This window comes from Callospermophilus lateralis, chromosome 10 (assembly GCF_048772815.1).
Source record: "Callospermophilus lateralis isolate mCalLat2 chromosome 10, mCalLat2.hap1, whole genome shotgun sequence".
Taxonomy (NCBI): domain Eukaryota; kingdom Metazoa; phylum Chordata; class Mammalia; order Rodentia; family Sciuridae; genus Callospermophilus; species Callospermophilus lateralis.
Window position 1 is genome coordinate 86,249,034 of NC_135314.1, and position 26,247 is coordinate 86,275,280.

At 35.6% G+C, this 26,247-nt stretch overlaps 1 protein-coding gene and 1 pseudogene across 1 annotated transcript; both read right to left on the bottom strand.

Annotated features, from left to right (window-relative positions):
- Window positions 1-19: 19 nt before the first annotated feature.
- Actl6a (actin like 6A) lies at window positions 20-23,933 on the bottom strand. The gene is made up of 14 exons (XM_076867391.2): window positions 23,749-23,933; window positions 17,018-17,094; window positions 16,598-16,772; window positions 14,072-14,172; window positions 13,152-13,249; window positions 8,422-8,516; window positions 7,892-7,998; window positions 7,706-7,795; window positions 6,514-6,575; window positions 6,162-6,276; window positions 5,920-6,000; window positions 4,045-4,140; window positions 1,325-1,411; window positions 20-497 (listed from the first exon to the last, which is right to left on the bottom strand). The coding sequence occupies exons 1-14, from the start codon at window positions 23,771-23,773 to the stop codon at window positions 417-419; spliced, it is 1,290 nt and encodes a 429-aa protein (XP_076723506.1). The 5' UTR covers window positions 23,774-23,933; the 3' UTR covers window positions 20-416.
- LOC143408696 (microfibrillar-associated protein 1 pseudogene) lies at window positions 11,332-12,726 on the bottom strand (annotated as a pseudogene).
- Window positions 23,934-26,247: the final 2,314 nt, after the last annotated feature.

A 26,247-nucleotide genomic window follows, 5' to 3' on the forward strand; every position in this document is an offset into this window, starting at 1 on the left:
ATACAACAGTCCAAAAATATTTCTGGAATGGCTAGTAATTTTTATTTAAATTTGCAAGCCTGAGGTAAAAGCATAGGCAGTAACTTTTACTAGTCAATAAAAAGCAATTCTACCACCCACTGGTAATTAATATACTAAACAGAGTTGGAAAGCATTTTACTGAAAGCAAAATATTTAGAGAAAATAGACATTTATACAAAATTATAAAATGCTTGTAATAAGAATAAGTGCATTTCAAGGAAAGCACAAACCCATTTTAATTTATAGAGCTAGTTAAAGCCTTAAAAAATTTAAGTGGAAATTGAAATATGCAAAAATGTATAAACATTCTACAAAAGATGGTCATTCTTTCCTGAGTATACTAAAGCTATGAAACGTAAGGTGACACAGGAAGGTAGAGTTTTGGGAACTCTTTTTCAAGGACATTTCCTTTCTACACATTGTTTCCCTCCTTCTTCATATTCTTGTTTGGAAATCCACATCTGCTGAAAGGTGCCCTGTAAAATGGAAAGAAATAATTTTTGCCTTACTTATTAATGAAAAGTACATTTTGCTTTTAATATCTTTGTTTTAACAACTCTTAAACTTTGAAGAACTTTTAAACTCCCTTCCTAAACAAAGTACTCCATAATTCCTCCAGACCCATCCCAAGATATAATGTAAACTTGCCTTTCAGGTTATAAAGAATATTAAATCCTTTTATACCTGTGAATCTGTGTAGAACTTAGAAAATGGCTGTCAAGGAAGACAAGAGGGTACTGCTTGTGATGGCTAGTTGCCAACTTAAGGCAACAACAGAAATCACTGGAAAGCCTATGTACTTAGTGACATTTACTCAGCTACTCTGAAGCAAAGGGGAAATCCCACAAGTGTAGGATCCAGAAAATCACAAAGACTTTTCCTCTTGATTCAAGGCAGATACTAGTCCAAAACCCAGCATCATGATTTCATTTGCTCAAAGGACCAACTCCAACTCCTAACTTCCTATACCTCACCAACAGACAAGAGAACAACTAGACTGACTTAATTTTAAATGCACTGCAGGCAAAGCCTCACCAGTGCCAACAGGGTTATTATTAGAAGAGGCACGAACACTTCAATATTCCTACCTCTGTTTGAGAAGGGAAACTAAAATTAAATAACAAAGAGGCATTCTGTTAGAACATTATAAAACATTCTTAATGGTTCTCCACTCATTTGATAGTTATAAAATGCAAAGATAAATGAAGCACTGGAATTATATTCGAATTTTTGTGAAATTTAGTATTTTTAGTATATTTAATTCAGTAATAATCTAAATTTGCAAAATAGCTTATCTACTAACCAAAGAAGCTAAAATGGAGCCACCAATCCATGAACTAAACCTCCGTTCGACTGTTGTATTATTTGCAATCAACTTCAACCGCATACTCTAAAACAGAGAGGGAAGAATAAGCATTACAACAATCAAAAGAGTTAACTCAGGAAATTCAACTTTGACAACTTTTTTTTAAAACTTTGACAACTTTTCTAAAATTTATACAGTTGATTTTATCACATATTACACATTGTGGTTCAAACTGATTAAACATGGTAATTCTGAAACAGGCTAATAGTAGGAATAGGTTGGACTACTTCATAGAAAGGTGTTTTTTTGGGTGGGGGCGGTGGGTACTGGGGATTGAACTCAATCACTGAGCCACATCCCCAGCCCTATTTTGTATTTCATTTAGAGACAGGGCCTCACTGAGTTGCTTAGCACCCTCCCTTTTGCTGAGACTGGCTTTGAACTCATGTTCCTCCTGCCTCAGCCTCCCAAGCTGCTGGGATTACAGGTGAGCACCACCACGCCCGGCCATAGAAAGGTTTTTAAAGGTTTTTCTGATTATGGCTTTCAATGTGTAATATATGATAAAAATCAACAGTATAAACTTTAGAAAAGTGCATACTCAAAGGATGGCATTCACAATTTATATCCTATAATAAAAAAACATGTACTTAACATGATAAATAAGGTACTATGCTAACTCCTCCATATGGTATTTCATCCAATACCAAGTATAATTATCTCAACCTGCTCCCTTTTCCAGTCCTCCCTTTCTAAATCTTCACACATTCAAATCCTTCCTTAGTTTACTCCAACCTTTCCAAATCAAAAAGCAGTCATCATCAGATCTCAGGTAAGTTTTCTATTCATACGTTCCAAATCAATTCTGTTTTGAACTCCCCTGATGATTCTGTGGTTCAGTTATTATCCCCATCTCACCTATACTGAAAGATTTTTACCCCCATCCACGAATTTGCCTCTGAAGATAGTTCTCAAGTCGTCGTAACCTTCCAGTTATCCAATATATGAACTGACATATATTTGAGTTGTCCTCAAAATGAAATAAATTGTGTAAGAGAGATGGGGAAAGGAAAAGAAAGGAAATAGAGTGTGGGACATAGGAGGGCTGAACATGTATAGGTGGGGGAGGAAAATCCCTATTTATGAGAATGGAATTTATTATTCACTTTTAATTACAGTAGGTACTTAAAGGACAAAAATATTTTCTAATCAGTCTTAAGCATATGTTGGGCCACCCATGTCTATTCATTATTCAGGGACTTTGTATGAAATCTAGTGATGAGTACTATATTTTAGGTTATGTTCTAAATCAGACTCTCAAGAATATAGTCAATCTTTAGCTACATCAACAGTCAAATAACACTTGTAATTATAAAATTATGGCATGTATAAAATATTCTTTATATGAGAAGTCAAAGACTGGTAAGTACATATGTCATTAGGGCCTAAGTAACTCCTCATAAGCGTCAGAAGAACACTTGATAAAAGTTTTAAAAATTAAAGATATGACTCCTATATTGTTATTGATAGACCATGTAACTTACCTTTTCAAACCAAGTTCTGCTATCCTTTTAAAAGTTATCACAATGCACACAGTGATCTTTTAAAAACATACATATGAGCTCATAGTCCACTGCCAGATTTTAGTGTGTGTATGTTATTACTGTTAAATAAAATCCAAACTACTCATTAATATGACACACCTTGCTACCCATCTGTTGTGGTTTAAATTGTGTCCCGAAAAAATATACATTTAAAGTCTAATCCTTAGAACCTGTGAACATGAACTAATTTAGAAATAATTACCTCTTTGCAGGTATAATTAAGATATAAGATGAAGTCATAATGGTTAATCCAAAGAGACTAGTATCTTCTGACAATAAAAGTGCTGCAGCTATAAAGTAAGGATTGCTGGCAAACCACTAGAAATTATAAAGAGGAAAGGTTCCAATTGTTCAGAGGAAGCATGAAATCTGATGACAACATGATTTCAGATTTCTATGCTTTAGAACTATGAGACAATAAATATGTTGTCTTTTTTTTCCGAAGTTGGGGGGGAGGGTGTCTGGGCACTGAACTCAGAGTGATTTTACAACTAAGTTACAACCCCAATCCTTTTATTTTGAGACAGTCTTAATTGCTTAGGGTCTCACTAAGTTGCTCAAGCCTTCAACTTGAGATCCACTCGCCTCAGCCTCCCAAGTTGCTGGTATTACATGCTTATACCACCACATCCAGTCAAATTTCTGTTGTCTTAAAAACACCAATTTATGGTACTTTGTGATAGTCACCCTAGGAAACTAATAAACCATCTTTACAGTCATATTATTTCCTCCACTTCTACACGAAAGAGCGCCTGATTCCAGGAATACTGAAGTACTCAGCACAATACAGTCATTAATTTTTTCATATCTAATCTTCCTAACGTAATGAGCCCTTGGTGGACAGGAACCATAATTTGTCTCCCTAGAGCCTGACTATTGACACTTAAGTATAAAGTTAAGGAGTTATACTGATTCAAATAATTTAAGAGTAACCAAGAGATGTTATCTAAGAAATTTTGATTAATAACAGATATTAGCTTTAAACCACAGCATTCAAAGCACACACAAAATAGCACCTACCTACTGACAAATGAACACTTACTATAAATTACACCATCAGTGAGTACACACATCACTGAAGAACAGCAATGAAGAACAACAAACAGTACTTACTGGGGGAGTTTTCTGAGAAAGCTCTCTATTCAACCTATCAGTAAAACTCTGTATTAGCGTGTTTCCTCCTGCCACTATCACACTGCCATATAGACCCTAGGTTAAAAACAAGAAAAATAAATTAGTTCCAACATTTCCAACAGTTTTGTTATTATTTGATGCTGGGGACTGAACCCACTCTTCCAAGAGTTTGAAATATGACAACAAATAAAGCCAAATCCTCCAATATAATTTTCTTTTCCTTTCTGCTTTTGAAAATTTGTAATTTCTACATAGAAGCAATTAACTTCAACCAGTGGTTCTCAATCTCAGCTGCACATTCAACTCACCTGGGGAGCTTTTATACTACCAATGCACAGGAACAATTAGATAAAAACCTCTGGGAATGGAATCCAGAAAAGGGTTTTGTTTATTAAAAAAACTCTCCATGTGACTAACATACACTAAAGTTTACAAAATGCTAACTTATAACAATTATTTTAAAAATCATAACTATTTGGCAGACAGCTACCAATATTTGTTTAGAGGTACACTATATAACTTCACTAGAATGCTCATCTGAAAGTTATGATATTGAATATTTAAAATTAGACAATTGAGATTATTTTATGATTATGGACGGACAATATTCCTGGCCAGAATGACTGCCATCTTTCTCTTTTGCAGGGGTGTGCATCAAAACCACAGCAGTAGCTTTTTCAGAATACATGTAATGATGCCTCCCAAATAAAAACAAATTCTTATTTTTAAGGAATATATTTATTCTTAATTTGCATGTATGCACCAAAAAGTTAAGTATCAACCTGGCTTCCTAGTAGCTAAATTCCTATTTTAAAAACTTACTCCAAATAACTATATCATCTAAGTTTTAAAACAGAAAATGGAATGTAAAAGCATCTCCTTTGCAATCAACATTAGATAAAAAAGAAATTTCACTAAACACAGAAAGTTATCACTCTTAGAGTGAATATACTTTAATTGCTTTCTCCCACTTATTAAGAGGCTTTGGATTTCCACTAAAAAGTTCCAAACTTATACTTCTTTTGTTGTAGAAGCAGCACATGCCTGCTAGGTCACTAGGTGAAATAAAGTATCCCAAAAGCCTTTTTGAACAGTAGTTTTTAAACATCCTTAGCTAATAGCATCATGCTCTAAGCAAATTAACTCAAAGAAAATCAAGGCAGTATGTGTTATAAACTGAATCTAGGTTTTAATGAAGTCTAATTAACCTAACAATTACTATCACATTAAATCAATAATACAGTATAGAATATGTAGTTAAGACTTGGCAAAGCACAAAACATATGAAGATCGTCTAAAATGAACTCCATAAGTTACAGAATTTAAACCACACCCTCCTGAAAAACAAGCACAGAAGCTGGGCTATATGCAAGAAAAATCATGAATAATATATATTTTGATTTTCCACATTTTAGGAAATTTGTATAGCAACACTGTCCAAGGAAATTTTCTGTAATGATGAAACTATTCAGAGTATATGCACTGTATAATGCTGTAGCCACAAGCTACATTTATACTGGTATTAGTACAACTGAATAACTGAACTACTATTTATTTAATATAACTTGCCATGTGTGAATAACGGCTACCATAGTGGACACTACAGTGCTAGAATTTTGCATTTTTCCTTTCCTAGTATTTCATCTTTTTTTTTTTAAAGAGGTATCAATGTTTTACTAACTTATAGGCAAATACTAAAATAGTTAATAATACCACAGAGTACAGCATTTACATATGCCATTATAAAATGGATTTCACAGTCAATAGTCAAAAGCTGCCAACCTAACAATGATCTGGAGGCATTTCACTGTTCTAAAAGATACCCTTGTATTGTAACAGGAGACAGTCACTTACTGGTCTGATATCAATATCACACATTCCAACACTTGTAGTGACAACATGACTGACTCCTAACATTGTATTTCCTGACAGCCCCTAGAACAAAAGAAAACAAATATTCACATGGAAGGACTTCATACAGTAAAGGATAACCCCCCACCCCAATTTAGTGTTATTTAGGCCACATAATCTTATAAATGTAAAGCGCTTTACATTTATAAGAAAAGCTAAGTTAGTTATGAAACAAGTTTTCATACCTTTACATTGGAAGGGTCGAATAAACCTTCAGGAATTTTTAACCGTTCTGCACCAAAATCACAGTTGTAGCCATTGGGGAATTCATAATGAACAGTAGGCATCTGTGCAGCTACTCTGAAAATTACAATAAACAATATTATACAAAAAGCAAAAAACAGTCCTCTTCAAAATTATAAACTACTAAGGAATTATCAATTTTTAAGAAATTGGAGAATATTTTAAAACATTATTCAGTATTATCTCAACATAACATTATACCTTCAGACTGATTAACCACATTCTACAATTTTCTTTAATACTAAAAATTCTTTCCTCATTTGGGAAATATACTTTTTAAATAAGAAAACTTACTGTTCATCATAAGTTGAATCTGACACTTGAAGTACTGATGCTTGAAAATCCTGGATAACACACTATGGATTAAAAAAAAAAATTCAAGAAACAAAGTTAAGATTTGTCTTTATAATCTATACTAGGGGGTAAGTCATTTCAAGAGTATGAATCTACCAAGCAAAGACTCTTCAATCCTTAAGAAGCCAAATTACAAGTTACATTTTGGAACAATGACAACTGATTTTAAAAAAACAACCAGGAACCTCTGTACCAGAGTCCTGCATAACTAGTTTCAGAACATCAAGTTTTTCCTTAAAAATAAGCTTATATTTAGGAGCAAGATTTCATTATCTGAATAAAACCATATATATTATATCTTATGTTAATTTTCAATGACTGCACATGGCATAAAATAGTTAAAAAATTTTGCTATAAAATATACAGGACCTCTGTGTTAAGGAAAATTATTGTCTAATATCTTGGCCAAATTATTAATCATCTTCACAATTTTTCCTTGTACTAAAACATACAATCTTTAGGTGCAAAAAATATATCAGGATACATCTCTCTCATACTAAATTATGACTTTCACGTTCTTTTACTGTTAAAAATTATTATAATATGGATCTGTAGAGTGACAGATTGTTTTATTAACTCCTCTCATACAGAGACCTATATTATGTGATATTTGTTCAGAGATGAATTTTTGGTAAAGAATCTCTCATCAATTCACTGCAATGAATAATCACACATGCTTCTGACATGGCTGATTAACACTGGGAAAGAGAATGTAACTGAACCATACCAGCAGGTCTCTACAAAAAATTAAAAGCAAATTATTTCTGCCCTAAAACCAAAATTCTTTCCAGGTCTCACCATGGTAATCCAAATGATACATAATAGTTTTGTAGATATCTGGCTAATATGGTTAAGAACCTTTCCATCCAAAGCTTTATTCAGTTTGTTTTTAAAATATCATTAAAAACACAGAGCTTGAGGCTGGGGTTGTAGCTCAGTGACAGAGCACTTTCCTAGCACATATGAGGAACTGGGTTCAATTCTCAAGAACACATAAAATATATAAAATAAAGATATTGCGTCCATCTACAACTAAAAAAATTTTAAAAAACAGCATGAAAATATAATGTGTCCATATTCTATTCAAAGATTTTAGCCTCTACATGTTTCTAAAGAGAATAGGGTTACTTACATTACACATGTAATTATGCCATGACCTTGTAACCTGTGGCAACTTCTCTTTTCTTTTCCAGTTTGCTGGAGACCCTTCACGGACAGCTTCCTGATAGCAAGAGCATATGCTAAGTTAACAGAGTCCATAACACAGGACTGAAGAGATGGGGATAAATTTCACAAGGAAAATCCAATCATTCCTTACTTTTGATGCAATCATATATGGAGGAATCAATTCTATGTTCATTTCTTGGAAGAGTTCTCTGCACTGCATAGTAATAAAATCTCCAGCAAGAGGGGATTTCACAATGCCTGAGACAGATTTAACAAGACTAAGAGATCTGTAAGTTCAAACTCCTAGGGACAAATTTCTTCTGGGAGTGCTTACATATGAATAATTTTTTCAGGGAGAATTAACTGAACTATCCTTCAAAGCACAAATAAAGCCAGGCGTCAGTTTTAAACAAACATACTAAAAAAATTTTTTTTAAAACTTGGGTTTAAAAAACTCGGCAAGATTTAGCACTAGACCCCTGCCCACTAAATTGCATAGCATTTGTGAGACCTTGGATTTGATCCTCAGTGCACGCCCATAAAAAACTCCCCAAAAAACCTCAGTGAAAGTCATTACTTGGAAACTGATGCTTCATCAGTCCACTCCATTGTCTAACTTCAACATCTGTGTCCTCATAACATCCAAAATCATCTCAGCACACCCTGGTAAAATACAGTTACCTTGCTGAAGAACATAGCCATCGTGGACTGGAATTGCAGTGGTATGAGTGGCTCCACTATCCAAAATCAGACCAGTAGAACGACCATTAGCAAATCTAGTTTAAAGCATTAAGGAAAAGAAAGTAACAAGATTCCTAAACTAATATCTATTACAAAGGGCAGGCTCTCATAAAGTTTCAGAAGCCACTTTGAAAACATGCATTATCATTTAAAATGTGTTAAAATAAATCTAGGGATGAAAATTGGTTTCAAATAATAATTCTAGTTTTAGAAACAAACTATATAGGCAGGAATTCCAGATTGGCTCTATGAGAAACTCAAGGAATCATTTCTAGGGTCAAAATTAACAAAATCTTTGGAAGTTGATCAAAGGGGTCTTATGACAAAGTGAGATGTATTTATAATAAAATTTACAAAAATCTGGAAAGAACAGTGGGAGGCTGTGATATCTGACCTAAGGATTACAACCATTCTCACATAGCACTGGAAGAATCAAATCAGCAGTTTGGTAGCAAAGTGGTGGTACCTGTCTTCAACTCAATGAGAGAGAAGAGTTAGTCCAGGTGAACTCAACATTTTCCACAGCAGATCACATTTTCCACAGTTCTATGCTGCAAAATGCCTATTTAAGTGAACATCTTAAATTTATGTTTAAAAGTAGGGCCATTCTCTGGTTCACCAAATACCTACTAAGCATCTATTACATGCTTATTGAATCTTGTGCTTAGTAACATGTCAGAGGGAGGAAAGGTGACAGGAAGAAAAGAAGGCAGACAGGTCAGCTTGCCACTAACATTCCTTCAACATGAAAAAATGTGTAAAGGTGAACCAAAACTGCCTCTACTCTGAAGGATATCCTGTTAGGAGAGATGAGTTTTGCTGTAAAGAATAAAAATCAGGATGTCCTGAGGAGTAATAAGAGAAAGACCGCCTAACCCATCCCTGGGAAATCAACTGTAAGCTGGAAAGGATGCATGGGCAGGGGAAGGAGTTTGTAGAAGGACTGGCAAGAGAACATGGTGAGGTCAGGGAACTGTAATTAATTTAGCACACCTGGAAAGCAGAATGAGAGAAGGAAATGTGGAAGATGATCCTAGGTTAAAGCAGAAAGGTTACTTCAGAAAGGTTATTAGAACTGAGGTATAAAGAATGGGCAAGACAAGAGAAGGTGTTGCAATATTCCTAGAAATAGTTTACACCTAAGGCAGTGGCAGTGGGACAGAGAGAAACAAATGGATCTAAAAAACAACAGGGAAAAAGAATAGATGGGTCTTCATGACAAATACATTTGAATAGTTGAAGAGGGAAAAAATACCAGCTTGAACATAAAAAAATGGATGGATGAATGAATTATGGATTTTTTTAGAAATATATACTAAAGTTTCTACTGATAAAATAATATAATCTGGGATTTGATTCAAAATCATAGTGGGAGACAGAACTTAGCTAACGTGTTAAAAACAGTTAAAGTTGGGTGATGAACACATAGGAGTGCATCATAATATTCTATCTCCTATTAGAAATTTCCTATAACTGAAAGCTACAAATAAAAGGCCCAATTCTATTTACAGACTCCTTGCAAAGAATCAATCAGATCTATATTCAATTTCAAGACTGCCATTATCAAACTGTGAACTTGGACTAGTTTGTTTACTTTGTGACTTCATTTTCTGGCAGTTATTATGAAAATTAAGTAAGAAACATACAATGAATCTACTAATATTCTCTCCTTCCTCTACTCAAAATCCCACAATAAACTTGAATTTAAAGTTCAGATTTTTAAATCCAACATGCAAGGCCTCTATATACAGTTTGACTTAAAGCTAATTTTATAATTCCCTCTGAAGTTTAATATATATCTTCAATTATTAAACTAAGTCACAGTAATGAATGCTTATGCTTTCTACTTCCACACTTTTGTTCAAGTTACCTCCAAGACACAGCATTATAGACAATGGTTACGTAACATTTAACACAGTGATTCTCAAATATATAAAAAACACTTATTTGATGATTATAGCAAGCCAATAAGGTATACAGGATAAATAAGTAAAAAGCAAAACTCAAGATCACATATTTATAAGCAGTGCAGCCAGAACTCTAAATACAGGGCTCATTCCTCTATCTCATGCAACTAAATTCTATTTACAAAGGTTGTTATTATGGTCCTCCTCTGAACAGTTACAATTATTGTATGAAATACAAATTCATCAGGTCCTTCTTTATGACTTAGAAACATATACTAAAATTTTTTAGAAATATATACTAAAGTTTCTACTGATAAAATGTTATTTTGAAGTACTATTTAAATGTTATGTAGCTTTTTTTTTGCTTGACAATTCCCTACTTTCATTTTAGCTAATAGGTAGTTAATACTTGTCAGCTTGTACATTTTACTATCCATTATTATGCTAAAAATTCTGGTGTGTTATCTTTTATTGCTTGACATACATACACACAAAAGGATAAAAAGTATATTCACTTAGAAAAGTTGACTCCAACCAAAAATGCAAAAGAGGTTTCAAAGAACTTAGATTTCCTGGTATTCCACTCCTAACCCTAAGGTAGAAGTAATGCATTTTCCACTTAACATGCCCACATTCTGACACAGGCTAAGTGGATGGAAGAAAACTGAATAGTCCCAAGTAAATATGGGAAGCCACAACAGAGAAACCTAAGACTTCTCAGAAACAGTGTTAAGTGGGCAACCTCTAGTCCTACCTGTGGGTTTCTCAGTCTGAGTCCAACCTTCACAAAGCACCTTTAAGAACTGGACTACCCAGTAACAGGTATGGCAGTAAGTTTGGTAGGATGGATATAAGAATCATGTGAATAATGGTAAAAGATTTATCAAGGACCAGATGCTGAGACATCCCCTTGTGTCCCACAGTTCAAAGAAATAGTTGAACCCTAGGTAGTTTTCCACTTCTTGGTAGATGGTTGCTCAAACACATCTCGTACTCCAGCTGCCTTTTGTTTAAAGAACTTTGTGTTCTGGGCACTCTCTTGGCCCCATGCTGAGTTGAAGAAGGTGGTATCTTGATCCACAAGGTGGGTGGGTGTATATGGTATGACCAAAACAGCCAAAGTTCTTGACTTGCATGACCTTAGGAAGAATGGTTTTGTTGAAATAATCCTCCAGGGTAGGTGCACTAAAATCTCTCTTGTATACTTTCTCAACCTCATCAATGAAGAAGGCACCCTGGTGATGGTACTTTTCTGTAAAAACTTGTATTTTCCTTTAACACTTTTGTTGGTGATGACTTTGCCATTTGCCTGAAGCTCAGTCAGGTTTCACATGTGTGCAATTTCTGCTTTCTTCTTTTTAAGCGCTTCTCTGTCCTTCTTGAGCTTTTGAACTTTCCATGCCTCATACTCCTCCTCATCATGAGTACATCCAGTGCAGCCAGGAACACTTGTTTTCCTCCAGCTCTTTCTTGATCTCCTCTTCTACAATCTTGAGTGTGTAATTTCGCCTCCCTTCAGCCATGGGCTTTGCTCCTTGCTCCATCTCTTTCTGTTTCAATGCTTCAGCCTCACATTTTTGAATTGTCACTTGGTCCTTCTTTCGAATAAGACTGGCGTAAAGCGAGGCTCCATCTCATCTTCATTGTACATATAATCTTCATATTCAGACTCTGATTCTGACTCCTCCCCAGAATGTTCTTCATCTTACACCTCCATGACTTCCATCTCTTCATTTTTTTCTCTCCTGCCCTCATTGACACATCATGCCATGGTGCAGCTCTACATCCTCATCAATATTTTCCTCTTTTTCTTCACTGCTATCTTCTTGTTCCATGCACCAAGCATCTCCTACTTCTGAGTCACTTTCTCCTACTACTTCAGGTTTACTAATTTGGGATTTTGGGCCAATCTCTCTTCCACATCTTCACTATTCTATAAATGCCGCAGCCAGGGGTCACTAGATGAATCCTCCTCCTGTTCCTCCAGTTGTGCTTCTAGTTCTTGGGTTTTCTTAATGAACTGAAATTCTTTATCCTCCTCATCTGAAGACTCCATGGGGCATAGTTTGGCTTCTTTCCAGATACACAACGTTTTACCTTTACCTTTTCCATTGAAATCTCACCATTCTCACTGCGAACCAGTATGACCCCAGCCATAGACTGAATGGGCAATTGCTTCATGAGTGCGACCAACAAGTTGACTGTAGCAGTGGTGATTCCCAAATCTTGACTGATTCCAAACAGTGAACACTAACAACCCTTATTTAGCTTTTAACAAGAATATTTGCATTACAAATTCTTTGAGTTAGGACATATTTTCCTGTGTGCTCTCCTTCATGTCTTACAATAAATATCTGATAAATGAGTAAATATTAAATGAATTTACAGTCAATTTCTCATTATCTGATACTGAAGGAAAGGGAGAAAATGGCAATACTCAAACTCAATTTAAGCCAGCTAGTTAAAACACTCCTCTTTATTCACATTCCCCTTCCTAGGCACAAACACACAATACACATACACACACCCATTAACAAGCAGGATTTAAGGGTTACTTTCCTATTTTCCTCTCAGATCTTCTGGTATTCCATCAATTCTGATAAGAAATACTACAAGAATGGATAGCTTTTAAAAAGCAAGAGAACAGGAAAAAAAAAAAACAACTTTTGAACAAGCAAGAATTTTCTCATATCTTCTGATGTTATTTATAGTAACATCACATATATTCTAGAGAAAAGATGAGTATTATTTTTTTAAGGATACGCTGTCAAAACTGCAGTTTTGCAAAGGAAGAATGCAGGGATGTTGTAGTGCTCAAACATTAGTTCTGTCAGTTTCTCTCTCTTTGCTCTAGTATTCCACTTGAAAAAAAAAATCCAAGTTATTTATTGTTTAAGAATTAAAATATTGCTGTATCTCAAGCTATAAAATAGCACTATATATTTTTTAAATAGCCCTATATTAACAAAGATGTGAAACATTAAAAACAATAAAACGGTATATATAAGTAATCTTGCATAATGTCTCCTTGCAATATTTATTTGTAAATATATTAAGTTCAATAAATACAACAGATGTTACAATTTATTATTTAATAGGTAAAAGTGTCAATTGTTATGAATTCTAGAAATTATACTTATTCAAAATATGAATTTTAAACCATAAAATTCTCCCACTTAAGCTTGGTCTCATAAAATAAACCAGAAGTCAGAAACAATAATGATGTTGAAAATCTATAATCATTATGTGCACCCCTGGGACATTTTGTCTATGTATCAAATGTATTCATGACAGACTTCAGTCTAGAAATTTCTAGCCTTCATTCATCATTGGACCTTTCTCTTAGAGATTTAAATATAAAAGTAGATATACAGTGTCCTAGGGATAAAAGGGATGATTCACAAAGCAAAATGGGAAGGGAAATCAAATGTTTAACAAATCCCTAAAAAAACAAATAACCACAAGAACCCATTGAGACATTTTAAAAAACTCTTTGAATATTTTATTCATCAAAATAATGTTATAATCGTATTTAAAAATTAATTTCATTTTCCTTAATTTTGAAATTCAAAATATGAATTTCTATGCCTCTTTAAAGAAAAAGGAAATAATTTTCAAATGAGTAGAAAACTAAAGAGAAGAAAAGCAACTAAAGAAACTAGGAAAAGAAAGTCTTTGCTCACCGGTGCTTCTGACATAAGAACAGGATGCAGGCTGGCTTCTGATTTGACATGCATTTTATAGGTATGATCCAAAATAGCCTGGAAACTATCCCAGTCTTCAACTAGAATATAAAATTAATAGCTTGATACAATGCTTAAAGATAAATACTGCATCCTTAGACTGTTTCTATAACTTACCAAGTAATACTTTATAAATATACAGACTGACTTATTTTGTAGACCAACTTCATAACTTTATAAAGAGCCCATCTTTGTTTTTTAGACATGACGTATAACCTTTTTTGATCCCTCCAACACTCAGATCTGTTGCAATATAATTATCTAGTAGACTTACAATATCAAATAAATGTTATCAGTAAGTTCTTATTGGTCTATGATCAAAATGATCAAAATACAAAATAACCGAATGATCTGGACCCAACGTTTAAAAAGCTTATGATCTATGTGGATAAAGAAAATTAAAAATCTGAAGAATGACATTATGTCCTCAATTTGGAATCTACTTAAACATTCCACTAAAACTCCTCACATATGTCACTAATGACCTTGTAGGCAATTCCAGTTGTGCTACAGCCCAAGAAGAAATGTCATTACATTATACTGAATGTTACAATATACTTTCACCAGAACTGGTTGTGTTGAGTCAATGAACTTAAATTGATAGCTTTAACTTCTCTCTCCCCTTCTTAGTGAAAACCATAATGTCACACCTGGGAATGCTGAGAATCACTGAACTTTTACACTTCCATAATCTTTTTCTTCTCTTAACTTTCTTAATTTTTTCTTAATTCTCTGTCTCTTTGAATTGTCCTTCATATTTATCTCATTGGTTAATTACAGGATAAGTTTTTACTAAGTACTCAATCTTCAACTTTCTTCTCATATTCCAAATTTTTTCTGGGTAATACAATGTAACTCATATCTTGAAACCTTTCTTATAAACTTTTATTCACCTGCTTAATGAATTATTACCTGAAAGTCATAAACACTTTGAACTCTATGAATTCATTTACTTGCTATGCAGAAGAGTTAACATAGCAAGCAGGGTCCTTAGCTGATGTCTGGGAACTTGACTGGTAAATAGTTGCCTACATAGATACAAAACTTTCCCCATGTAAAGAGTAGCTCATTGTCCCTAAACTGCTTACATAAATGTTTTATGCTGAACATCTGCTTTTCTTCTGGGAGTTAAATTTTGGTTCATGCTAATCAGAAGATACCTACATGACCAGTCCAAAATAAAAACTCCTGGAAGATAGTATGAGTATTATTACTTGTTGCTTAAGATTAAGCAAATCCTGTATGACTTCACTCTAAGAAGATTCTTGGAAGCTTGCACCTAGTTTCCTCTAGACTTCAGTCCCTGTTCCCCTTCCCTTTGTTGATTTCATTTTGCATCTTTTTGGAATAATAAATCTTAGATTTAAATACAACTACATGATGAGTCCTATGAATCCTTCTGGTGAATAAACAATCTAAGAACGATTTTGCCTTTTAAGACCACAAAAATTTTCTCCCTCTTTTCTATTCCTATCTCCGTGCATGGTAACATTCATATCTTCAGTAACATCATCTTCAGCTAACATTCATCTTCAGTAACCTCAACCAAAAATCCAGGACAATTTTATTCCTTTTTATCTTATTCTTTTATCCCTTCAGTCACTTAGTACTATCCAGGATTATACTTAATCCTGGATATCCTAAAATTCACTTCAAGATCTCCACCATCAGTGTTACAGCTTAAACCCTTTTCACTTCTCATCAGACTCTTACCTCTCCTAACAAACTTGAAGCTAGTATTTATGTCCCTTTAATCTAGTCTGCCTATTGTTAAAGCAATTTTTCCAATTGGCAAATAAGAGGACATCACATCTCTGAGTAAATTCCTAAGGAACTATCCTTCAGTTAGTATGTAATAAGCTCCTTAGGGTGATTTCCAATTGCTGTCTACCTTTCCTCCTACTGACTCTAATTCACACAATGTTGTAGCCATACTTAATTATGTGACGTTTCAAAACATGTCAGTTTCTTTCACAAATCTGTCCCTTTACACATGCTAGTCCCTCTGCTTTACCCAGCCTTGTCACTTAAGCAAATTCTTATTCACTGATCAAGACTCAGGACAAAAATAACCTCCTTTGAGAAAATTGTCACTGGTGCCCAATGATAGAATTAAACACCTCCTCTCTAATCCCATAGCTTATTGAGCACACCTATATAGTACTTACTTGACAGTATACCATATTTGTATGTATACATCAATCTCTCTCTCCTACCTAGAGTTTTTTAAAGAAAAGGAATATTTTCTATGCATTTTTGTATACAAAAATGCATAGAAAATATTTTGTACACAGAGTCTATAACATTGTAGAATAAAAAAAAAATTTGTACACAGAGCCAGTAACACTGTAGAACAAATAAAAAACATACATAGTTTATATCAAATTATAAGCAGCTACTGCTTTATATCTAATATGTATAAATGCACACTTTTAAAAAATCAAATCCATAAGAAAAATATCATACCCATTCCATTTTTTAGTGGTGAAATGGCCTCCATGTTTTCTCTTGGAACACGCAGGGCATTAGTATCTATGTAGTAGGTGGGACCGCCTTGTTTACCTTTATCACCATCTATTTCCATCAATGTGCTTCCATCATCTCTTTCTACCACCATACCAATAGCTGTAGGAAAATCCACCTGCAAGAGTCAAAAAGATTACATAAGCTTTCATGTGCTTTTATTAAGGAATCTCCAAAAATGCCATGTTTGTTTTTTTAATGTGTGTGTGTGTGTGTGTGTGTGTGTGTGTATAAAACCCAGTGCCTTACCTGTTCTAGGCAAGCACTCTACCAGCCCCTCTATATTTGTTTTGAATTAGAAATTCTGCATGAAATTAATTTTATGTAAACAGCTCTTACAAATCCAACCAATTATAACATTACCTTGGGACAGTCCTCACCAGCATAACCAGCTCTCACAGTATAGGATCCAATGTCAAAAACAAGGGCTCCAACTTCATCTGAAAAGATTAAGATTAAACATAATTAATATTAACAAATTTTAAGTAGCATATGAAATTAAAGGTGTACTTAATATTAGACTGTATGTAAAAACTACATAAAATTAATTACATTCATATTATTACTAGTTTGATCCTAGTAGATTCATTGAATTAAAATATAAAAACTTTTACACTATGCGTAAATACAGGTTCAATCAGGAAAAAGATGGTACACTAAAATTGGGTAATGTGAGTTTACTTATTAAAGAGACTATTTATAAATACATACCCATGGTATAGAAGGACAACTAGAAGGGACTGTATAGTACCCTAGGACTAATGAATTAGCTGCCACCTTTGAAACTGAAGAAGGAGGAACTGTTATCAGAACCTGAAGAAAGTTGTGTGGGAAAAGCTACCTGACAGATGCTATCGTGACCTTTTAGCTAAGGGATGTGGTCAGCTATGGCTGACTCGGAGAAGACTGAACCAGACTAAGAAACATGCCAACCTCCCCACAACCCCATCAACCACAGTGATCCTATAATTTATCAGTCAAATTTGGACACTTCTAAATGCAAAGGGGAGCCCTTTCAATAATAATACCAAGATAAGAAGCCCAGCACAAGAAGTATGGTTACCCTGCTATTGGGCTAAATCCAAACAAAAGCCAGAGGCCAAGAAACCTACTGACACAGTCTACAAAGGCAAAGAGAGGGTAGAAATAGGTAGAAAATGGACCTGGCAGGGCAAAGGAATGATACCCATTACTCTTGAGTATCATCCTATCATATATTTAGACATATTATATTTCATGCGATTTTGTTTTGTGACAAAATATTTAATATTAAAATTTATATCAGCAACTGTTTTGAGATTTCAGGGAAATAGAGTGAAATTTAAAACTTGGTTTTGTTACATCTAAAGATATGAAGTTAGGATTTCAAAGAGATTCTGAAATTTCTTATCATGAGGAAATGATGGTATATTCAATCAAAATTGAGTGATTTTAAAATGACATTATTGATTTCTGAATAAAAAAGAAAAAAAGGAGAACCTATATATCAACATCTTATTTCTTAAAATATCTGAGGCAAGTGTAAAAAATAACACATACATATTTGATTCAGTACTAAGTATAAAAGTATCACATAAATACACATCTATAATTTTTATTTCTTGATATGTTTTAAATATTTCAAAAATTTAATTAAAATAAAAATCAATTATTACTTTATAAATATTCATAGCTGAGAGAGATGTGAGCTTTTGCAAAATGATTCCATTTTTATTTAAATAAAACAAAAAGGCACTTATTTTAATTTTTTTTTAAAGAGAGAGTGAGAGAGGGAGAGGGGGAGAGAGAGAGAGAGAGAGAGAGAGAGAATTTTTAATATTTATTTTTTAGTTATTGGCGGACACAACATCTTTGTTTTGTATGTGGTGCTGAGGATCGAACCCGGGCCGCACGCATGCCAGGCTAGTGCGCTACCACTTGAGCCACATCCCCAGCCTTTATTTTAATTTCTAATTTGAAAGAAAGTTATTACATTAGTTACATTTCCCAAAATAAGAAACCCTTCTCTATAAAATTCTGTTTCAAATTATTGGGAACCCCATGTTAGAAGCCCCTCCCCTAAATTTACCCTCTCCTAGCTAATCTATTCCACTCCTATGGCTTCAACTTCTACTTAAATATGAATAATCCCAATCTCCATCTCTCTCTCAAATTCTAACTACTCCCTAAACTTCTTACTGTACATCAACATCAATCTGCCACCACCAGCATATCTAAAGCAATACCTCCTTTTCTCCATCTAGCTTAACTTATTCTCAGTATCATCCTCCAGCCAGTATCCCCGGTACTCAGAGACAAAACTTGAGAGTTGTTGTAAACACCTTCATCTTTCAAGTTTTGCCAAATATTTGTGCTAAACATATCTCACAGTCCCTCCTCTTTAATACCATTGCCACTGCCTTCAATCAATCTCTTACCTCAATAGAAAGCTACAATTTCGTATGGGAATTATGTTTCCATCTTTTCACCTTCTCAATCCACCCTTGAACTGCTGCACTGTGACCTTTCAAAATTGTAACTAATCATTTTGTTACATTAGTTCTTCAATGAAAATAAAAGGACACATCATTCAGTGGTTTCTCAGCACTTATATGATAAAATTTGAATCATTCTACCCTCACTTCTTACCTCAGACACTAGTATTACTGAATTATATGTTGTCTCCTAAACACACCATGCATTCTCATTCAGCTAATCTTAACATGTATTCTCGGTCTACTCCTCCTCCATCATTCCCATTACCACTCTTGTAAATTCCTCTGCTCCCTTGCACTGAGTTAATGACTTTCTTGTCTGCTACTTTTGTACTTTCTATATACTGTCATTAATTGAAAATACCTCATTGAATTAGTTATCATTTCTTATCAATATAAGATGCCCATTATTTCAAGTATCACTAAGGAAAAAACATACTGCCAACTAAACGATACTACTTCATTGACACTGACACATTCCAACTTCAGCTATATAAGTGTAAAAAAAAAAAAGGACAACCAAGAATTTATGAAGTATGTATAGTAAATATCTTGTTTACTTAATTGACCCATCTATAAGACTGAGCTTCTTGAAGGCAAAGCCTGCAACTGACATAAAGGAAACACTCAAAATAATTTGTGTGAAATGAAAAATCTAATGTATCAACATTCCTGACTTAGTTTGGTAAATTAGATATGTGCAATTTTAATTTGAGTAGTAAATTCTGTTCATTTTCCTTTTTGAGAATGGGTGATATGTCTAATTCCTGAAACTTATTTTGTTATATGAGGGTATAGTTCAGTGGTGGAGCCCTTGCCTAACGGGTGAGGCTCTGGTTTAATACCCAGCACTGAAAAAGGACCAACCACCAATGAACCCATTGGAGGAATGGTAAAGGGAGACCAGAGGCTTAATATCCATCATAGAGGCCTGGAGGTTTAAAAATCTAGGATGCAATCTCCAAAGGATAAAAATCCTCAAGGGTTGAATTCCTTTTCTTTAAAAATGTTTATTTTCATATTTTGAGAATTTTGTGCTTTTTCCTCAGAATAAATGCTTCCAAGTTTACAGGTGATGTGATTTCCGGGGAAACATGAAGAAATAATGTGAGTTTTGACTGGTTCTTAAAACATTCCAGTGCAATCTGAAGACTAATGACTTTAGGAGGAGGTAGCAAGTTTTAATTTTTGTTTAAACCAGGGTGTTCCCAGGATTCGGGACCAACTTATATGGACAATGATTTTGAGAAATATTTAAGGTTAAAGATTCATGAAGAAGGGGCTGGGGATGTGGCTCAAGTGGTAGCGTGCTCGCCTGGCATGTATGTGGTCCGGGTTTGATCCTCAGCACCACATCCAAACAAAGATGTTGTGTCCACCAAAAACTAAAAAATAAATATTAAAATTCTCTCTCTTTCTCTCTCTTTAAAAAAATAAAAAGATTCATGAAGAAAAAGGTTAAAAAATGATGAAACTAACAACTGATGAAAGTTAGGCTAGTAGTATACCTGTTTATTTTTATCATGTTGGAAGAAGAGAAGAAGTACCATGAAAGATGGCTGCAAGAGTAGGACCAGAAACCAGTTACAAATTATCAGTCACAAGTAATCAGTAGAAGAAAATAGGCATAAATTTTAAAAATTTAAACTACAAATGTCTTTTTAAATAAGCAATCAGGTTAAAAATACAGTTTAAGTTAATTACTCAAAATGCAAGTGGAAGGTTTAGATTTTTTTACAGTAAACTTTGGAAAATGACTCATAAATATTATACCTACAATGGTAGCTCAAACACAAATCAAACTTATGAGTTTAAAATACTATATACACAAAACAGTCTTTCAGATATATTTCTCTATATAAACCAGTAAGAAGCAGGAAGTTAATTCTCAATACTTAAACCATACATGATGATGCTGTAGTTATGGACATGAAAAATGACTTACAGAGAAGAAATTAAGTAAGTTTCTTCTTTTATTTTTTTTAATTTTCCCAAATTTTTATTTTTTGACATCAAGTCCATTTATCTTGGCAAATGACAAAAAAAAAAAAAAAAAAAAAAAAAAAAGGCTAACAAGAAATGTTAAAAGAAGGAAGGCTGGGGTTGGGATGTAGCTCAGTGGCAAAACATCTGCCTCACATCCCCAAAGTCCTGGGTTTGACCTCCAGTTCCAAAAAAGACAAAAATAAATAGATAGATAAAAGAACCCCCTCACCCCCCCAAAAAAAAACAGAAGGAAGGCTGATAAGAAGAACTAGAATAATCATAGTTTTGTTTTCCTTTATGAGAAGTCATTCCATTGTGTTGAAATTTCTCTAAAACAAGAAATATTTCCCAAAGTGAAGTTTAAAACACAGTTCATAATTCTAGGACAAAGATTAATCTAACCAGGTTCTGACTAATAGTAGTAAACATGCAAGGAAACATTTTGGTGAACTTGGTGGGTAGCAGGCAATGCTAATGTTCCTCAAATGTAGAAACAGATTTTTAGAAACATTCCACGAACTGAGAAACCTTCATTCTTAAGGCATAGCACAAATTTACATTATGGCCCTCAACATGGAGCAGTGGCTGGGAAAGGTCATGCCAAGTCATGGGTAACCTTTATGTTTTTCTGAGGGATGCCCCATTCCTTCTTGCTCTCTCCAACATTGATGGAGGACTGAACTTGGCTTATCTCCTTGAAGTCCCATGACAGGACTGCCTCTCTGTTAATAATTTTCTCTGGTCTCTTCCTGGGTCATCTGGTTGGCCATGGGAGGGAATCAGTACAGAGATGGAAGTAGGCCTGATTTACCCTTCCTGACCTCACCTTCAGTCTCCTTCAAAGCACTTGGCCAAGTCACATGGGAGTATGTAACTTTTTTTTTTTTGAGAGTCTAATAATTTCTTTTTTTATTTAATTTTTTATATATGACAGCGGAATGAATTCCAAGTAACTTTCTTTTAAGAACAGAAAAGGTTTTACTGAGATGCCTTTTCTTCATCCCAGGATCTTTGTTCCCAACTTAGTAAGAAGTTATGTAATTTCTTCAAAAACAGGAGATAGCAGTACCAATTCATACAATTGTAATTAATTAAATGAATTAATGTATTATTAAATGCAATGCTTATAAAGTCTTTGGAATGGTTCTTGGCCTACAGTACGCACTCAATAAATGTTATCTACTGGCATTACTATTATTCCTTTCTAACTTAGTCACAAACACTGCCTTGTAAGAAATAATGGATAGTTTCCAGCTCTTTGGGTCAGTAAGCATGAAAGTCATAATATAGTCAATTAGTTCTACAAGGCAAAAGCAAGATCCAGTTTTTCTTTAGGATTGCACCTTTAGACTGGAAAGAGGTAAATCATGAACATCTGCTGGGCCTTCTCAAAAGTAAAATATGGGAAACTACCCACACTAAGCAACCAAAAGGAAAGACATAACAGGGAGGAAGGAGGTGAGGATCAGTTTTACCACATCGGAAGAGATGCTGCAATTACCCACCCAAAACTATTCTGTATAACCTTATTTTTGTTATTCCTTACGTGTAAAATGCCATCCTCTTCAGAAACAGCATCCTTATTAGAAACTGTAACAACCGCAATACTTTCGCTTTGTAGAGTAGGTCTCTAACTCACTGAACACAATCCAAAACATATACATTGGTGCTTCCTAGCACTTGGGGATCTTGCAAAAAATAGAAGTTCTAAATCAGTGGATTTAGAGTGAAGGTTTAAATTCTACGTTTCTAAAGGCTTTGCAAGTGATGCTAACACTTCTGGTCCACAAACCACACACGAGTGGCAATGGTAGCATCATCTCATTTAACCTTCTCAAACACCCCAAGGGATAGAAATTATTCCACAAACGAGCCAGAAGTTGGAAAAAGGTTATTAAAAACTGTCCAAGCCCAGGCTAAAACAGGCTGGAACTGCCATCCAGGACCGCAATTCGCAGGCGTGGTCATCTGCTACATCACAGCCCATCCAAAGACCGTGAAAGACCAGGCGCCTAAGGTCATCCTTAAATTACATGTGTTCCAAATTAATCGCCAACAGTCCCATCACAAGTAACGTCGCAGTCAAGAAATAAGCAGGAGTTACTGAAAGGTGTGAGGCCGCGCGAGCGCAGGACGCAGACCACGGGAGGACGCATCTTCCAATCAGTTCTGCCCTCGCGCCGGCTTTGCAGTCTATGGGACGTTGCAGAAACCCTAGGTCCACACTAGCAAGCTAGCAGGACCTCCCAAGTTTAAACACACGCGCGCACGCACACACAAACACACAACCCGACAGCGGCGTTCTGCAGACCCTCGGGGAGAAGTGACCCTGGATGCCGGTCATTCAACCGGGACGCCCCTCGGGGACGGAGCGCACACCCCCAAAACCCCGCTCCTCGGTGTCCGGAGACAGACAGGAGTCGAGGGAGCGGCGACTGCCCGGCGCCCGAGGTGCCGGTTGTGCCCGTAGGCTCCGGGGGCGGGCAGAGCGCGGGGCGGGGATGGGGCGGGGAGGCCAGGGTCCCGAGAGGGGGAGACCGGAAGGGACCGCCGTGGAGGGGAGGACTAGCGGTGGTGGTTACAAACCCCACACGCGGAAAAGGCGCGCTCTTTCGTCCAAACGCGCTCACTCACCTCCCCCATACACGCCACCGCTCATGGCTGCTGTCGGCGCGACTCCTAGGCTAAAGGCTACCGGGCGAAGTGACTGCAGCGGCCGCAACTGCTGGTCTAGAGGAGCGGTAACCCTCGACCCCCTGAACTTCCACCGCCACCCCCCTCAGGCAACAAAGCGGCGTCCACACACCCTGGAGCGCAGCCACACTTGCTGGTTCCTGGGACCAGCCAATCATGAGGGGTCCGGTCTGCCCTCCAGCCAATAAGCATGCATCTCTGCAGCATCCCTGCCGCGGCGCAGCAAGTTTAACCAATAGAAGACAGCCTGGGGGCGGAGAAAGGGGAAAGCGACGGAAGCAGAGAAGGAGTTGGGTTGCGGAACTGGAGGGGGCGGGGCTCAGTGGTGGGCGGGAAAGTGGGGTGGAGAAAACTGGAGGGAGGAGGAGGAGGGAGGTTGGAGTTAAGTATCGCGGATAGGCAAGTCTGGGCACGCAGCAGCGATGGGAAATCTGGAAATAGGGAGATAGTGTCCCCACGTAGCGATTCCTGGTCATGGACTGTGATGGTTGTGGATTAAAAGTAGGGGTACTGAGCTACATCCCAGCCCTTTTTAAATTTTTTGTTTTGGAACAGGGTCTAGCTTAATTGCTGAGGGTCCCAGCTGGGGCTGACCTCAGCCTCCCGAGTAGCTGGGATTAGGAGCATGCACTAGGCACCTGGCCAGAATTTTTTTTAAATTTATTTTTTATAGTTGTAGATGGACAGCATGACTTTGTTTAGTTTTTTTAAAATTTTTATTTATTTATTTATTTTACATGAGCTGTCTTATTATTATTATTAGCATTACAATTCTTAATACACCTTTATACCTCAGTTTATCATATATCTGTATACAAGATATGTTGACACCAAATTCACATCTTCATACATGTATTTTGTACAAGGATGAGTGTCTCCTTCCACCATCCATGCAATTCCCCTTCTCCCTCCCTTTCCCTCTATTTGTTTAGTTTTTTATGCGGTGCTAAGGATAGAACCCAGTGCCTCACACATGCTAGGTACTGGCTCTGCCACTGAGCTATAGGCCCAGCCCCGGAAATTTTTTTTTACCAGAAAAGTCTTTTAAACTTTTATGTTTGGAAAACAAAAATGTGCTCCACTTTGAGGATCCTATGAATTTTAAATAATTATTAATAATTAAAAGAAGAAAAAGATGGTACATTATCTCAACTAAATTTAGGTAGTATTTTAAAAATTATCTTAAGAAGTACCTCAGTTTCTTTTATCAGGTGAAATATGTATCAAACAAGTTATTCTATCCTCTTTAAAAGAAGAACCCAATGCTTAATACATCTGAAATCTGTCTACTATTCTTGGTATTCTTTTTCTACCACCCCAGTCCAGAACAGTGTCTTTTCTCCCCTAGATTACTGCAGCAATTTTTCTCTCTGCCATCCAACTCTACAAGCAGCTTGGTCTATAAAAATGCTCAAATCTAGTCATGTCACTGCAGTTCTCAAACCCTAAAGATTGTTGTATATCCTTGTAATTGATAGCAGTTTTTAAGTTAATATTTCTAGAGTCTAGGTATATATACTGTTAACCTTAGCATGTATTGAATAAAGCCCCGTCAGTCACAGTGCTAGCAAGGAGGTAAAACATGGCAGTAGAATGGGGAACAAGGTTAGTAAGAAAATTATTTCCTACTCACTTGACTATATAATCACAATATATCTAGTTATTTAGGAAATCTTCACTAGCCCAGTGAGATAATGCAGAGGTCAGCAACCTATATTCCCTGGGCCAATACCAACCTACCATCTATTTCAAGTGAGCTAAGAATAATGATTCCAATTTTAAATGTTATAAAAATTTTAAGAATAATATTTCATTATGTGTGAAAATCATGAAATTCACATTTCAGTAACCTTAAACTAGGTTTTATTAGGACATAGCCAAGCTTGCTCATTTATGACTGCTTTTGCTCTATGATGGTGGAGTTGAGTAATCAACGGAGACCATGTGGTTCATTAAACTGGAGAACACATTTATTGTCAGACCTTTTAGAGTTTAATGGCCCCTGAGCTGAGGCATGCAACATACCTAGCACAGTATGCCTGAGTACTATATATTAACCGTTGTCCCCATGATTAAGCCTCTCACTGTGGATGCATGTCACAACCCCAAAATATTTCTAATTTCTTATTGCTTTTATGATATGCTGACTAATAAAGCTGATGAGTAATAAAATATTGCAATGCTTTCCAATAACTCAATATTAAACAAATACACTATTTTGAGTTTATAATACACACTAATCCATTTAAATCAATTTATCATTTAAATTTCCAGTAATTTATATACAGTAAATTGAGTAGATTATATATATTGATATCTCCCATCAATACTATCTCCAACATCTCCTGTGCATCTAAAAGAATGTATTCAGCCCTGTCTGGGCTGAAGAAGAGTAAAGTATTTGGTCTGCTAGCTCAGAGTTCACTAGAAAATAATACA